The sequence below is a fragment of the Falco cherrug genome, chromosome 5 (genome assembly GCF_023634085.1).
Source record: "Falco cherrug isolate bFalChe1 chromosome 5, bFalChe1.pri, whole genome shotgun sequence".
Taxonomy (NCBI): domain Eukaryota; kingdom Metazoa; phylum Chordata; class Aves; order Falconiformes; family Falconidae; genus Falco; species Falco cherrug.
This window is the reverse complement of record NC_073701.1, coordinates 44,632,013-44,649,030: the sequence shown is the minus strand read 5'-3', so window position 1 is coordinate 44,649,030 and position 17,018 is coordinate 44,632,013. Positions and strand designations below refer to the sequence as shown.

Genomic DNA, 17,018 nt, shown 5'->3' with positions numbered 1-17,018 from the left:
CAATTTGGCAATAGGATCATCAAGTACAGTCAGCCCACTCAAAACTGGAGAACCTGATATGCATAAATCCATCATGCTAGTCACAGGCGATGAAGGACAGGAACAAGCAATCCACAAAACAATAAAAAGAACAAAAATTGGAAACAATTTTTCTAGTAACAAACTATGTGATCCTGACTGTACTCAATGGCTGTGTGTGCTTTTCTGGAACTGTAAGGATTATTCAACAGCTTAACCAGCAATTAGCAAACAAACAGGCTGATTTGTAAGGCAAATAGAGCTTTAACATGACAGGATTTGTAGTAACAGCCAGGAAAGTCTTTTCCAACACACTCAGTATCACAAGTCTGCACTGTGCTGAGAACTTGCGGTGTTTTCCCCCATGGGCAGCACAGGACCATTTATTTCCCAAATTCTGAAAACTATTTACCCATTTCCAAGCAAGCATAAAGCAAATTCCACAGAGACACAACAGAAAGCTAAGCTGTCATGGTATTCCATTAAAAATGTGCTAAGATAAGATAATGTCAGATTTGTCCAGCAGATCTTGACAAACGTTCTTGCACATGCAGCTGAGATGCAGGTGTACATGACAGTCAACAGGTCTTAGTCATCCATCTTCACAGGCTTTCAGTCTCACCCAAAGTACACTCACACTGGAAAAAACGTGTCATGTGCATCAAAATACATACAGCCAAACTCAAATGGGGGGAGCCAGGGGGTGGAGAGCTTGGAGAAAAGTTAATTAGACTGATTGGAAATGATGCTCCCAAGTGAGGGCTATTTCACTATCTCACTGGTAACATCAGGTTAGCAGCCAGTGCATGCTGACAGAATCTAGGGCAAGAAATACGCATTTTAAGCAGTCATCTTGACTTCAAAACAGTTCAACAATTGCATGCATGGATTGGTAAAGAAATAACTTCTGAACAAACATCAAGTCCAGAAAACTAGTTTTAGAAGTACATTTAAATGTCAGAAAGACAGAGAATTGACTAAATAAGATTATGTAACACCCACTAAATCAGTTAGCTCCCAAATTTTCTTGATAACTGAGCAACAGCTAGTAAATTTGGAAGTAATGTTCCTAGATATTTGCACTCCAATAAACTTAATAAACTAAATAAATCTAAAATAGCATATTGTACTAAATCAAAATGGCATTAAAATCATAATAAAAGTAAACAAATGAAAATTCTGTCACTATAAACAATCCAGAAACAAACCACTGCATAACATACATAAAACAATAATCAGGTATGGATGGTGAAGAGACTGTTCTGTAGCCAGTCAAAGCTGTGTTTTATAGTCCATTCCTAATGGAATCCGGGTCCTCCCACAACCCAGCCTCCCCCCAGGCAGCCTCTCATGCTGTCCCCCAGTCTCCTGAAATTCAGCCCTGCTTACTCCCCAAATTTTGCAATACTGTGGCTGGCATCCAGGAAATTCAGCCTGTCCCCTTTTCTTGGCATCATGCTTTATATCTACATGACACATAACTTGAAATTACTCGTATATTCAATACTTTCAAAATTACAGCTTGAGAACGAGCTTCAAAATATCAGCAATAATCCTGGCCTTACCTGCAGGATCTTGCACTGTCATTTCCTTACGCTTCACCACCAGCTTGTCTTTAACCCACGGGAACTCCTGTAAGGAATCCAAGAACACATCAAAAGCCTTGGGTCCTCTGGTGGGGAGAATATCAAGGAGCATCATGGTTTTCCTCTGACTGGTGGTTTGGGATTTTATTTCTTGAACATGACTGTCCGTGAGAATCCCTTCTTGGTAGAGATACTGAATAACAACTCCGTCCACCAGCACCTCTGTGCAGAGCTCCAGGCGCAGGGAGCGTAAAAGCTGCTTGTCTCTGGCATTCATCTGGCAACGTAGACTGTAAGAAAAGACACATGTGTGAATATTAAATAATTCAATCTTTAACATCCAGAAGTGATGTATGAACATCCAGAAGTGATGTTTGATACCTGGCAGCCTTTAGAAAGAATGGCAAACTCAGAATCACCAGATACTGAGAAAGCTATTAACTGATCCCCACCATCTTCTTTCCACTCAGATGTCACTGTCTCATGAGCTAAAATGCAGCCATTTCTGGGAAATATTAGACAGGAAGAGAACCTTTGGCATTGTGAAGACCGGTCCTTTGCTGGAATAAAACCCATGCCAAATGATTCTGCTCACTAACTGGTCAAGGTCCATACTAAACGCAGCTAGAGCATTTGCCAGTCCTTAAGAGACTCCACCCAAAAAAGTTAAGAGATGTCATGCCTGACCTCTGGCACTGATGTCTGTGACGCTATTGCTGCTGCAGTAGTGCAAAAGCAGCAGCAGGACTGGTAGATGCACCACAGCCAGGCAGGAATGGCAGGGACACAATCAGCAGGTAGCTTTGCCCCGTGCGATGCATTTTAATTTTAGGAAGGGCAGAAATGTACCTTACACACCAGGTTGTTCTCCCCTGACTCATCCTGGAAGGCTGCTCTGGAACTCAACTGATCTGATGATGAGAAACTTTCTTCGAATTTCCATCTCAAATTTATCCACCTTCTATTTATAGGCACTTGTTCTGCCAAAACTGTTCTTTAGCTTAAGTAGCTCTTCTCCCCCTCTGGTATTTATCCTTCTGATATATTCACAGGAAGCAATTGGATGCCCTCTGCCATCTCCCATTTCACTTGACTAACACTCTGACTAGACAAAAGCTGGAAAAGATGCATTTTATAGCCACTCTACAGAAGAGGAATCAAGGTCCAGAGAGACCAAGCAATTCATCCAAGATCATACTGGGAGTCTGTGCCAGACCTATGAACTGAATCAAGATGTCTAGTCTAGTTCTTAACAACAAACATATCCCTAGGCCTATTAATGGCACTTGATAAGGAAAATGACAGAGTAATACAATTAAATACTTTCTCATCACTAAATAATTAAGAAAAAAACCTGCAGCAGGTGGTGTGATTACCAAGAGAGTTTCTGATAATTAAACTAGAGGCTGCTGTTCGAACAGCTATACCTTGCAGAAACTGTACTTCATGCAGCTTGAGGTACAAGAAGAGGCAGAGATTTTCAAAGGTTTTGTAAGAACTCTGCTAAAGTCTTTTTATCATCAGAGGTGCTTGCAGAGTCCCGAGGGCCCATCAAAGGATGGCTGGTGGGCCTGGTTGTTAAAATCGTGGGCAGGTAACCAACAGAACATACAGGCATGTAAACGGCATCTCAGGACAGAATGCAAGAGCACAGCACCACAAGAGAGAGACTGGAAAACCCTGTCTGTGTCAACCTCCGATAAAGCCACTTTCCGAAAATCCTCCCTCTGAGTGCTAAAGGCATTGCTGGACAGCACCTTCCCAGGAGGACTCCATCTTTCCTGGGTTACCCAGTACATTTCTTGTATACTGAAGTGAATTTTGAGGTACCTGCCTGCTGTCTAGGGGTCATTTGGGAATCAAACAACAGTATCCCAGCCCATGTCCTTAAAAAAATGCCAGTTTGCTAAGCATAGCTCAAACATCAAACTCCATCATAGAGTGAGATGATAGTGCAAGTAAGGAGATGGAAAAAGAGCAGGCAAGAAAGAGAACTGGATTTCTCCATTTGATGTTCGGATGCTCATTTTGGACAGGTGAAGCTAAAGATTCTTGTCTCTAACAAGGGCTATCTTTACGCTACTTGGAGCAATCACCAGACTAACGCAAAGTCAGATAAAATTCAGGCAGCAGATCTCTGCCATTTCTCCCTTCCATGATTCCCTGACCACCCCGCATCTCATGAAGTGCTTGCAGAGTTCAAGACAAGCACTCAGCAGCAGCTCTGAGCACATTCTCTCAGCTTGGGCAGAAGACCGTTTCAGATGCTACGAAGCTCTTGTGCTTCACATTCTGCATGGGCCACCGCGAGTCCCCATCCAGCAGCCTCCTCACCCACATGCTGGATGAGGAAGTCGGCTCTGCCAGTCACTGTTACAGCACTTGATGAGTTCCCCCTCCTTGTGACCAAAGGGTAAATGCTTTTCCAAAATAAGGGCATTTCAAACCATCTCAGTTTGAACCTTTGTGCACTGAAAAATGCCTATCAAGCCATGAACCTGAAGTGGGGATTTCTGCTGAGAAAGGCCTTTGGCTCGCTGACCGCAGGGTGAGCACAACTGAAGTTTTAAAGCCCTTAACACCAAGGCCACTGGCCCAGCAAACTTCCAGGATGGGGCATATAGACTTCTAAGGTCTTTTTAAAGATTAAATATTTCTTTGTGTGTGTTTGCAGTGGGAAGGAAATGTCTGAGTCTGGAACTAAGCAGCCAGATATGGAAACGTAGCAGGATTCTGGTGTGCAACAGTATAGGGATGGGGTTCAGAGTGAGACAGAACTAATTTAATTTTAATCTCAGTCTACATCTCGGGATCCAAAGTAAGCTCTAAAATTAATTTTCTCTAGCAATGCTGTCACTAAAGGGAAAGTAAAAGAATGGAGGTCTGTTTACCCAAACGATGACATGGCTCAGATCTTCCCCAGATACTTCTAAAAATGCATCTTTTCCACTGCAGAGCCAAAATTCGAGAAATATATACCCACCCCACCCCCCGCCCGCCCCAGTCCTCCTGAAAGAGAGCAGCCCCTGCGCTGCCGGCCGGTCTGCCACGGCCTTTCACTGGATGGACACAGCACCTGCCCATGAATGGGGAAGTATAAAGTTTTGAAAGCCTTAACCTTGAAGAGCCCCATTCTGATACTAAAAGGCGCATTCACTTTAGTTTTTGCCTCGAAACACTTCGGCGCTCTCCCACACCCCAGCTGCCCCGGGCCGCTGCTGCCTGGGGGCGCGCTCCCGGCCGGCTGCGCAGCGCTGCGCAGGGCCGCCCCGCCCCCCCGCCATGCCCGCGCGCACGGCGCGAACACGCGCCACACGTCGCCCCGGCCAGTCTCCAGTTCTCCGTTTGGCTTCTCCCCGGTCACCGAGGCCCGGCAGCTGCCGCCCCTGCCGCGCCTGCAGCCCGGCCGGCGGCGCACGGCGGCCGCCCACCTCCGCCCGCCCCCCGATCACGACAGCCGCAGCGGAGGCGGGCGCTGCCGCCGGCCCGCGGCCCCTGCCGCCCCGGCCCGCCCCGCGAAAGCCCGGCCCCTGCCCCGGCCCCGCGGCGAGGGGTGCCGCCGCCTGACGGCCCCTCGGCTCTGTTTAGTGCCGCTTCCCCCCGGCGGCGGCCGGGGCAGCGGGCGCGGGCAGCCGGGCCGGGCCGCCGTGGGGGGGCGGCGAGCGCCGTGAGGGGAGAGCCCCGCCGCCCTCGCCCCGTACTTACGAGAGGGCAGTGGGGAGCTACACCGGGCGCCCGGGTGCCCGCCGAGCCTGCGCGGGGAGCACCATCTTTGTTGAAGGCAAGAGAGCTTCGCCGGAAGCCGCCGCCGCCGCCCTGCTGCGGGCCGGCCGAGGAAGGGCCGCCGCCGCCGGCCCCGCTGAGGACGGGGCGGGCGCGCGCGCCGCGGCCGCCATGTCAGCTATGGGCAGCGAGGCAGGGCGCCCCCGCAGGTCGGGGCGCGGAGCTGCGTCCCACCCGCCTCCCGGCCGGGAAGGTGGGCCTCGGGGCGGGGGACGCGGGCGGGTCTGCAGCGGGTCTGCGGGGGCGGGGGGGGCGCAGGCAGCGCGGAGCCCCCGGCCGCGGCGGCACTGGCTGGAGCTCGCGCGGGGGCGCCCGGCAAGGGGGCGCCCGGCGGGCAGGGCGGCCACCGGCGGGCAGGGCGGCCACCGGCGGGCAGGGCGGCCACCGGCGGGCAGGGCGGCCACCGGGGGCAGGGCGGCCACCGGCGGGCAGGGCGGCCACCGGCGGGCAGCCGGCCCCGCGCCAGCTCGGCCACCGCCGGCGGGAGAGGGGCCGCGGCGGGGACCCCCTGCTGTGGGGCGAGCGGGATGCGGCTCCTGCCCGGCAGCGCGGAGGACCCGCTGCGCTCTCAGCCTCTGGGCGGTGCGAATTTTTTTCGATAGTGGAGGAGTCGTGTCCAAAATTAAATTGGAAATTACGAAAAATTGGAGTTTTCGTGACATTAGAAGGAGCTGATCTCATTACTTTCTAGGGATACTGGTTCCTGTTTGCAAGTGTATGCTAAACCATACATCGTCCAGGTGCTGGCATCATCTTACCAAACACGCATTAATACTATATCGAATACTATGTATATTTAGCTTCATTACTTACATCTGTACAGCCTGAAAACGAAGAACTTTCACAGATGAAAACCATTTAGTAAAGTAAGATCCAGCCTGTGTCTACCGCAGCCCTATGCATATCCTCATAACTGTATTCATCTGTTACTGAATAGAAAAACATCTCTTTCAGGTCATTTTGTGCAAACATTGGAAACCAAAGTACAGCAGGAGAGAGAAAACTGCAATTCACAGAGCTATAACAATGAGACAGTGTGGTTTCCTATCACATAGCATCGAAGAACTTTTTTCCATCTTTACGTAGGTGCCAAGTGTCACACGGGCTTGAGCAGTTTGGCTGTTTTCAGTTGGGATCCCAAGAGCAATGAAGGGGAGGGGGGGGGATGGGAAATCAAACAAAAACAGATCCTGCAGAGCTGGAACGTGCTACCTTGAAGCTGCAGGCAGCCACAGCTAGGAAAAGCAGGAGAGATGGTTGGGGCAGCTGCTGCTAGAAATGTTGCCACCGTGTGAATCCCATTTGTACAGTCAGGTTAGACTAATCATACAGATTTAAGGGTATTTGGAAGATTCAAGGGTGTTTGGAAGTTGTGTTATGGAAACCTTTACGTGCCTTTCCTAGGTACTGCACCCAGGAAATGTTTGCCATGGAAAAATATAACAAAGTATTATTGGTAGAGCTGAGATACTACGTATGCTTAACATGATGTTTATCTACAAGATTTTGCATTAAGATACACATATAAGTCACACTCTGAAAGCTTAGATCATTTTCCTTTGATTTTCATGTGGCTGACAAACACAACAAAGTTGAGAATTTATGTGGATGCAGAATGTAAATTGCAGTCTTAAAGGCAAAGTTTGTATGCTGGATTTAAGAAATGTGTAAAAAATTATGTACATTTATTATGTGGCCAACTTCTGCAGAGGTGCTACTTATTTGGCAATTGTAAAGAAGTTTTTGGTTTAATTGGCATAACACACTTATCTAGGATTATTTCCAGACAATAAATTTGATACAAGGGGTTTAAATTGCTTTTGAATAATTGATAAATAGTATCTTATTCCAGTACATCTTTCAAACCAAGGTAAATGTTTTTGTCTCAGGAACACATGTTAGTCTTCTAGGAACACAGACATAAAGAAATTAAATACTCCTATGAGTTGTTCCAGAGCGATGCATTAACATATTTATTATGACCTTGACAACACTGGAAACCACACAAGTAAGTCATCATCAGTAACTGTAAGACAAGAAGCATGCTGCTGTTATAGCCAAAGTACAGCTGAGGTGGTTTTAAATTTTCATGTCATGGATAGTCTGTAATACTGGTTGTGAGAAAATACAACACAAACTGGCACCAGGGAGCAGGGAACACCACAATCCATCTATATGATTATACCTCAGCACAGCGCTGTACAGCTACTGCAAGTTTCCTTTCTCAGCTTCTTGTATTTGTGATTGCCGGGGTTTTTTTTTTCTTCAGTCATGATCTAAGGAACTGTATTATGTCTGGAGTCAGACTGACCAAACTTGGAGACTTTTAAAATACCACGTCATTGTAATCCTGACAGCTGCATTTAATTGTAGATAATGTGCCTACATTTTAAAATAGAACATGAAGACGAGCAGTTACATCACTTGCATTTACTGTATCTTTTTGCCAGATGACACAATTAGGATTATTTATTTTGTACTGTCCAAGAATATCTTAGAAAGTTAGCAAAACATATGGATATGCACAGAGCAACTCTGGTTCCCACTGAAGTAAATGGTAGCAGTTGCACATGCAGCTTTTAGTCACATCTTTGCTTGCAGTCTGAACAGAGATGCAAAGAGGGAAAGCAGTGAAAGATAACAGGTAAGCCTAGGAAGGAAGAGTATGACAGCAATGGTCCAAGTTTGATTAAAGGGAAAAATCTGGTGTTTCCTTTTCCTTCCACTAGTTTATAACTAGTGCTGCAAATTCACTAGTGGAAACTGTAAATGTGCTACTGGTATTTTGGATTCATCTTTAGCAATGCACCCCAGGTGTTGATTATACTCTGCAGTTATGGATAAAGATGCACACAGGTAATACTTTTAAGTCCAAGGAGAGAAACCCTTAACCTTTTCAGTCCAGTTCTGTTTGGGCTCAGCCCTGACTAAAGTTCTTCCAGTTCAGTTCTGGCCTGAGTTCAACAAAACTACAGAAGGATGGTTTGGTTCTGTTCCAGTTTTAGGGACAAATACGTATCTCTATATATCTGTCATTGAGGCAGTTTGGGTTCAGCTCAGCTCCCCACTAACTCTGCTCAAATCTCAAAGCTAACCATGTAGCTTAAAAAAGTATTTCTAGACTTCGTTGATCAACGGACCACGGTCAGTCCTGCACATCAGTATCATCAGACTTTTAGAGTTAAAGCCTTGTTCTCTTTGGTTCTGTGGACTGGGGAATCACCGGTGGTCATCAAGCCACTCTTTTTGAGGACTTCTGAGTTCAGGGTAGCAAGTCCAAATCTGTAGGAATGAAGCTAAGCAGCATGTCTTCTGACAATGCTATTCTTTTTACATGAGGGTTATTCCAGGTCAGAATACCAGATTTTTAAATTTACCATACACTTTTTTAAAGCTCACTTAAAAGTCTCAAATCTTTTTAGAAACTCTGGCAAGTATAATGAGATATTTTTTTAAAAAAAAGCTTTTGAGAGAATCCTTTATGCTAATTAGAGTCAAGCTGTATCCTAGCATGTATGTATTTCTTTGTTTTCTACAGACTAATTTGTTTCTGCTGATAACAAGAGCCAAATTGTGTTTTTAAAACCAGTGCAAGCAGATTTAATCTATTAAGACTATGCTGTTTTCAATTGTCTGTAGGACAGCATTCCAACTTTAAGGACAAAAGAAAAGAAATATGAGCCTCTAGATTTGTTTATTAAAAACACATCTAATTGGTTAAATCTCTCACAAAACCTCTGAAATGAAGATGGAAAAAAAAGAAACATATATTATATGGTTGCCTGTCATTTTTAGAAAGAACAACAAAGAAAACATTTCTTAATGTGATGTATCCCAAAAACACTGTTAAAATACAAGTAAGGGTGGCCCAAACTCGGTGGTCTGAAGACCAGATGAGGGTCTTGCAAGACATTGCCATCCACCACCATCCCAGGCAATAATCCTTTCCTCCCGCTCTCCCCATCCTCCTCACTATGGTCCCCATTGCACTCCCCTTCACGAGCGTGGGCCTCCCTAATGCCGACATCCAGGTCTCCTGCGCCAGCCACCAAAAACCAGGCTGATGCCAAGGAAGGAAAGGGTTTGGTGCGGAGGCGTTGCCCAACTTGTAGACCGAGCTTGGGTGTGCTGCGCTGGGTGCCGGCAGGGTTTGAGGGGACTGGACTGTGGGTTGGGAGGGGGTATCGCTCTGCTCTTCAGGTGACATTTGCTACTCCAAAAGTGGTTCCTTATCAGTCCTGAGAAAAGATGACAGGCAGCACTGAAGTGCATCACCGAAGGGATCAGCCCCTGGCCTGCCGCTTACATTATGACTTCCCATTCATTTAAATAATAAAGGCTTGAAATTAAATGCAGTTCGAAGAGAGCAATGAATATAAAATGTAGGTGACACATGACAAACTTCCTTAAAAGTATTATTTTATTAAAAGGCATGTCCAGCATATAGGTAAAATATAGCAGAGAAAGTTCCAAAACATCATAAACCGTGGGGTTTGAAGTGGCCGTGTAGTGTCTATACATTTACATTTGTTTCAATAATAAAAATAAGTGTTTATTAGCAGTACTGCAGTGAATTAATTACTTTGATACAAATAATCTCTAGCCAAAAGTTGAATGCAGAATAGTTATAAGAAAGAAGCAGGCATCAAATGTGACACTTTTATGTTCATTCCAGGAAAAAAAAAAATAAATCTCTGCAATGAATGGTAATAAACCCCCTGCAATTAATATTTGCAAAATGTGACTCAGTATTTCTCCAAATTTTTAGTCAATTTTCGTTAAAAATATGAATTAACCTAGTTCTCTGGTTTTTAAGTTTAATTTAAAGATGCTTTGAGGAGACATGAAATACTGCAAGCCTCTAAATATTTACTCCAGATATCTGAAACACTTTTTTAAATATAAAGCAACCATTTTAATAATGTGAGAACAAACAGAAAATTCACCAATCATCCTGAAAATCAAAGATTGACAAATAAGTAAAAGGAATGTAAGATTTAAGTCTGAAACCTTTTCACAAAACCAACTTATTTTGTTTGCAAATTACAGCATATGAAATGGTTGTCTAGCATTTTAGATAAAAGACTGAAAGGCTGGTTTAGGAGAAGAGTAACTACTGCTTTTTGTAATCTGTTTCTTTCCCGGGCTTTGAACTGGACAAACTCATGTACAGTACCTATATTTTTAAAGGTTCTTACTTTCAGGTTAAGCCTTTCTGGAGCTAGTAATGATTCATGGAAAGTTTTTACAGGTAGCCTAGCAAGAGGTTTGTCACTGGTTATACTTTTTCCATATGTCCTGTTTTCAAACAAAAAATATGCTTTGATTAAAAATCCACTTACTCTATTTTGTTCCCTTTCAAAATGAAACCTGCCTGCATGTATGGTTACAGTGGGTTAGTTAAGCAGCCCGCAGTAGGCACTGCATCTTCCATCAGGGGAGTTAAACATACAGATTTCCAGAAAGCAGTTACCTTCTTGCAAGCAGTTTGCCTCGCAGACAACACACATCTGAAGCGCATCAGCTCACAAAGGAGCTGCGATGCTACTTCCACTGCAATCCAGTTAGACAAGAACCTTAATTTCCTAACTTTATTTTCTTTTCTCTTCCTAGCAATGCAGCCAGTCAAAGATATTACCATCATTGCAGCTGAAGTTCCCATCAATGTTAGTTGAAATATAAGTGACTTTTCACCCCACGCTGATAAATTACAAAATGTAAAGTCCACTGGCCACTTTACAGATGGGTAAATTGCAGCTAATATAGGCTCAGTCTTGTTTAATGCTGCTCTAAAGAAAATGAACGGGCTGAAAAGCCCATAAACAATAATAGTTGATCCACAACTTACTCTGCCCTCCAGACTGTGTCAAGCAGCGTGCTAGGCAAGAAAAAAGCAAATGTGTGATGTCTGTAATACAGGTGTCCAGAGCAATCCCTCAAAATGGAGATTCTCCCTGAGACACAGTGGGTGTGGGTACAGAGATTCAGGGGAACAGAACCTATTTCAGGGCTGCAACCTAAAGAGAGACGATTAAATTGTAACAACACATTTTGGAAAAGGATTTTACAGCTTTCAACTATCAGTCGTGGAACTGTTTCTTATATAATTCTTGTTATCAAGCCTGATCCAAATAACCTTAATAAAGTCAAAAAAAGGATTTGCATTGGACTTTGAATCTTTTCCTGCATTTAACACACCTCTGCACTTACTATTTATTAACTGACAATGCACCAAATTGCAAGCCTCAGCGATGAAACATCAGTTATGGAACAATTTGACTGAAAACAAAAGGATTTACTTACATAAACCCTGCCTGCCAGTGAAAGAAAAATTAAAGCAGGAACATTGAATTTGGATTTTTTAAAATTTATTTTGTTCTTTGCAGCACTCAGCACTAAACTTTTCCTGGGTATTATCTGTTTGAACTTTTTCCTACTAAATGTCAGCTTGTTCCTTAGGCTAATATAAATGGCTTTTGCTCCTGCATTTTATTCCTCCTTAATACCACAGAAAGTAATGGTATTATTTTGGTATTTCAGTTCCTGGAGAGTTAATGGCTCCAAATCTGGAAGGAAACAAAACACAGGTGCAATCCTTTTTGTAAATAGGATTTACGTAGAATAAAATCCACAATTTATCAGGCAGATGAAACACCATAATCATGATGATACGTTTCTACATTTCCCTAAGCTTTTTCAGAGGGACAGGCTACTTCAAAGCCCTGTAGATAACCTGATTAATAAACACAGGTAATCCCTCCCCACTTTGGCAACCCTGGGACAGTACAGATTAATTATGCTATAAGCTTATTTTTTTTCCATGAAATTCAGTTATCTAGCCAGACTTTTTTTATATGTGGTTTCAGACTGTGCTGATACTAGTTACTCCCCTGGAACTTTGAGCTCTACTAATACACCTTTCAGCATCGAACTAGTCCTGATGGTCAGTTATTTGATATACCCTGTGAGAAGTGCTACCTGTCATAGGAGCTGCTGGCTTTTCTGTGTCCTTCCCCTTCAGTCCCTTCTCAGACACCAAAAGCCGGACACGTAATTCCTTCCTTAGCAAGCAGAACAGCTTCTCATCTGCTTTCCTGGCAGCTGAATTTTACCTAGCCTGTAGCATGCCCTCTGTCTAAGACAACAGGTAAGGACCAGCCATGGTCTGCGCTGATGCCCTTCACAGCCCCTGCCCTGGCAGCACCAACTTTGCCTCCCAGTTTCTTTGACTGGTCTTCAGCCTGTTGAAATTACCCAATTTCAGCAATACTGCGGCGAACCGCCATGTTGTTGTAAAGCGAGCTCAGACCCTGGTGACTGAAGTTATGTGTCGTGGAATGTTGTTTCCGGGCATTTTCAGTCATGCAAAGGGCTTAGCTAAATACTGCAACCTGCTGAAGTTAACACTAATAAAGAAGTGGTTTTCAGGAACTAGGCTGATATACCAAAGTAGCCTGTCATCCCCACTTCCTTTGTGTATACAGCACTACCAGCTCAGACCTTTCAAGTAATTTCTATTTATTCTACTTGGAAAGTTAGGGTTTATGTACCAAAAGTTTCCTTTATTGCTATAGTTTTTGAAAAATAAAAATTCTCCTTTCAACAGTGAAGTTTCTTACAATTCTTAAGAATCAGTAATACAACTTCTAGAATCCCTCAAGCCATTATTTTCTCTAGCAGTCAATATGAGACAACAAAGCCAGCAGAAGTTTTATTTTACTTTATTTTAAAAGACTCTTAGACACGACACCCACATCTAAAGGTATGTCTTCCCATTTCCATCACGTGTTTTGGCTTAAGAAGAACAAAGCCCTGACACCACTGGACTTAGTTTCTGCTAGATCTTAAGCCAAAGGAAAAAAAACCCACAGGAATTTTTTCAGGAATACAAGAAAAAGCTCTTGAATAGAACATGTAGGTAAGTAAAGTTTTTCTACGAACTTTAACAAGGTAGTTTACCTACAGGAACACTTTGCTGAGACACAAGAGGTGGATAAGATATAGGAATTCATGCAGCTACAGAACCCCGTTCTTCCTATCGTATGTAGATTCTGTTTTCTTAAGGTGATGAGACTTAGTAACATCTCAGATTCTAAAGCTCCACAATTTTTAGTGAGGAGTAAGTTCTGGATTGTTTTAAGATACACAAATAAACCCATATTCTAGTGAACAATTTTCCCTTCTCACTTATAATTACATATTGTTTATCTAGAATGCAGTTACATAAAATATAATTAGGACAATACTGATGATATCAGATTAAAATAAAATTACTTCTAATGCATGGGGCACAGCTGCGTGGTTACATTCCCACTCTACCCACCCGTCTTGTACTTGAACCATTTTCTGTCTCTGGTGATAATGCTAGCAGCACAGAAATAGCCATACAACTAAAATGGAGCCATAGTTCACACTTCTTCTAGGTTTAGTCCTAAACTAAATACAATCACCAATTTAATTTTCATCATTCATCTTGCAGTTTCAGGTATTGTTTTTTTTTTTCCCAAGCATCACCTTCTAGGGTTGTTGGGTTCTCAGCTTTCCTTTAATTAAAATGAAGAGGTTTTCAGCAACTAACATTGCAGGTATAAGCTAGAAAATGTGAAACCTCAAGACTCAAAAATGAAAAGCCAAACCAACACGTGGGGTAAAAAAAAAAAGGCTTAGGATTAAAGTCCTTATCATGATTTTTGATTGACTCACGGGCATTGAAACTGTGAAACGGGCTTTACTGGACACTCTCTACTAGCAACTCAAGATGACATGTATCAGTTAGAAGCAATTTTTGGACTCTGAAGGGCCAGCAATTTAAAACTAGTCTGCCAACAAGCCACAACATCCATAAAGTTAAAAGAAAAAAAAAAAAAAAAACCACCAACAAAAAAAAAAAAAAGCACTGGAATGCTGGAACATTTTAAAAATGTTTGGACAACATGATTGTGCCTGAAAATTCACAAGGTCTACGTGCAAGATTTTTACACCACTGTAATCTAATCGTGCACTATCCTTAGATTTTTTTGTACCAGAACAAGTCATTCCTCTGTGCCGCGTTAGAATGAAGCTGAGCTTTCAGCGAGCTATAGTGTGGTTTAGTTTTACTGGTGCAATGCATCAACCCTAGGGCTGGCATCCTAATGAGGACAAGAACTATGCTTTCATACGAAGAGGACTAGTTCCCCCTCCAGTCTGTTCAAAATATTGTTCACTACTTCCAGCACACCATAGCTACAGACCCTACTTCCCCTCACAGTAACTAATACAAATGATACGAAGTATAAGTCAGTATAATAATATCATCTCAGGGTTTGCTGACTTGATTCCACATCACAGTAACTACTCTTGATTATTTGCAAGAATCAACACCTTTCACTTTGCTAGCACTCCTTGTCTTCAGGCTGCCGTTTGTCCTTGTGCTTTGGAGAACTGCGAACAAGAAGCCCGGTGAGCTGCCCTGCATCTGCCGCATGTTGTTCCTTAGAGCCTGGTTCTGCCGTGGGGTGTACCTGGCCTGTCACCACTTACAGCAGGCTGCCAGCAACGAGCCATGAATCATTTCTTACACGTACAACACGACTGTCTCATTGCAGCTCAAAGCTCTTCTCAATCTGGTTGTTCCAGCATTGGTATTCATGATTTTAAATCCCCAGGCCAGGGGCTAGCTGGAGGGAAATTATTTTAAAGGACCTTAGTATAACACGTTCACCGCTGAGACCCCAAGCTTATCACAGCGAAGTATCACCTTGGCTAAAAATGCCCAGTAGTAGAAGGTTAACGTCGCAGCAGCTTAGAGGGTTTCTTACTGTAACAAGTTATTCCGTATAGCAGCTATCTCATCTCAAGGTAGAGGTAGACTGAAGAACTGTAAGAAAACAGATTCATCAGAACAAAAAGTGTTCCCGGGAATACAGTTGTTTCACAGGCACTGTTCACGGGAAAAGCTCCGCAGCGTCAGGGTGGCAGATCCTAGCAAGACAGAAGAACCGTGTGATTATGATACATACCTGGACTACAAGAGCTGTTCTGGGATGGAAACCCGAGGGTGGTCACGGTGTTCTGTGAAAAACTTCCAACGATCTGCTACATTTTGGCAGAGCGTGGGGAGGAGGTGGGTGGGGGTGGGGTGAATGTTACATAACAAAGGCTTTTGTTTTGTTTTTCAGGAGAAAACTCCCCCCATTTCTATACTAAAGTTTGTATTAAAAACAGGGAAAGAGAATTGAAACTGTGGAGGAGGAGGAACAAAAGCCAGCTTTTCCACGGAGAGAACAACATACCAAGTATTTGCCATACCAAGGGACCATTCCCTCTGCCTCGAGTTCTTGGTGTGTCCCTTGTGTCAAGGGACAAGTGAATGACAAAACTGAGTGCGTAACACTGGGACTTCAGGTGCAACAGAGTAAGACAGCCAGTGCCCTAGAGCTTATGAGAAAGGACAGAGCATCTTGACAGTACTACAGAGCAGTTAAGTCACAAGGAAAACAAAGATTATTTTGTTTCCATTTCAGCCTGGGCAGGGCTAGATTACAGCAAGTCTTGACAGCCTTCCTTGTTCAAACACAGGTCAATTTGCTTTAATTAAAAAGTAAGCGAGGGAAAGAGTTAAAACTATGAAATTGTTGACCGAGGATGAATATATGTCCTTGTTTCTCTCTTTACTGCTCTCCTATTACTCTCATCCTGGATATTTCTTCTTTGAAATACTTTACGTTTAAACTGAGGAACAGGTACTGAGGGTCTTAGTCCCTTCTTGCCATTTGGAGGACTGCTGTAACAGAAAAAGCAATGTTGTGTGCTAATTAATACCTAACTACAGGAATTCAGCAGCCTCTAAGCCACTAATCTGTACATAATCCAGCTATACCTTTGAGCAGCAGCACAAGGCAAAGCAGTGGTATTCATCCTCACCGGTTCATGCACATTTATTTGAGTATTAGCTGGGAAACAATATAGGTTCGTAAGATCGGTTTCCTGAATAGCAGCAAATCCATACATACAAAGATTGGGAGATTATTGTGCAATTTGATTTACTTTATTGAATAATAGCCTGATAGCTACAATGGTGAACTAGAAGAAAAAGGAAAAAAAAGGAAAAACCCCCACCCAATCCCCTCCAACCCCATAAACCCCCCCATCATATTTCCCCATATTTTGGGAAACAAGCTGAAAAGAACATTCTACACTGTAGAAGACAGCTGTAACTGCTGATATCCATGTTCTGACATTGGAACTGAGCAACTGCAAGTCTGCAGCATCCTAAAGCCTCAACCAAAAAAGGCTTAATAGTAATAACATGGATATATCACCACTGGGAAGATGTTAACATGTTAAAGATTCTGGGATACCAATCTGGTATAATCAGCAACATACTGGGTTCCTGCGAAAGATGTGCATTTCTCCTGAAGGTCAGCTTTTAGAGAATTTTGAAAAACAGTGTTTTAAACTGATGACTTACAGTACTCCTTTACTTGCAGAAAAGCACAAGAATTATAGTTCAATAAAAACTGAATACATGATCACTTTTTTGACTGGATTTGATTAGTTGCATAACTTTGGCAAGGTTATCACAGTGTGATCCAGTTAAGCTTTCAGTATTATATGAACACCAGCACCAAATTAATTTTGGAATCAGAC

The 17,018-nt window shown here is 43.3% G+C and overlaps 1 protein-coding gene across 5 annotated transcripts in view; it reads right to left on the bottom strand.

The window, feature by feature from the left end:
* Positions 1–12,979, bottom strand: part of CRADD (CASP2 and RIPK1 domain containing adaptor with death domain) — an 89,964-nt gene extending 76,985 nt beyond the window's left edge. For 4 of the 5 annotated variants that reach the window (XR_008732380.1, XM_055711302.1, XM_055711305.1 and 1 more), the window contains exons 1-2: positions 5,310–12,979; positions 1,584–1,894 (exon numbers count right to left, since the gene is read on the bottom strand). Coding sequence is in view for 4 of the 5 variants with exons in the window: in XM_055711302.1 (XP_055567277.1) it covers positions 1,584–1,881 (298 nt within the window). In the remaining variant the exon portion in view is untranslated. The remainder of the gene's footprint in view (positions 1–1,583; positions 1,895–5,309) is intronic. The other variant, XM_055711303.1, reaches the window with a different exon arrangement.
* Between the last annotated feature and the right edge of the window lie 4,039 nt (positions 12,980–17,018).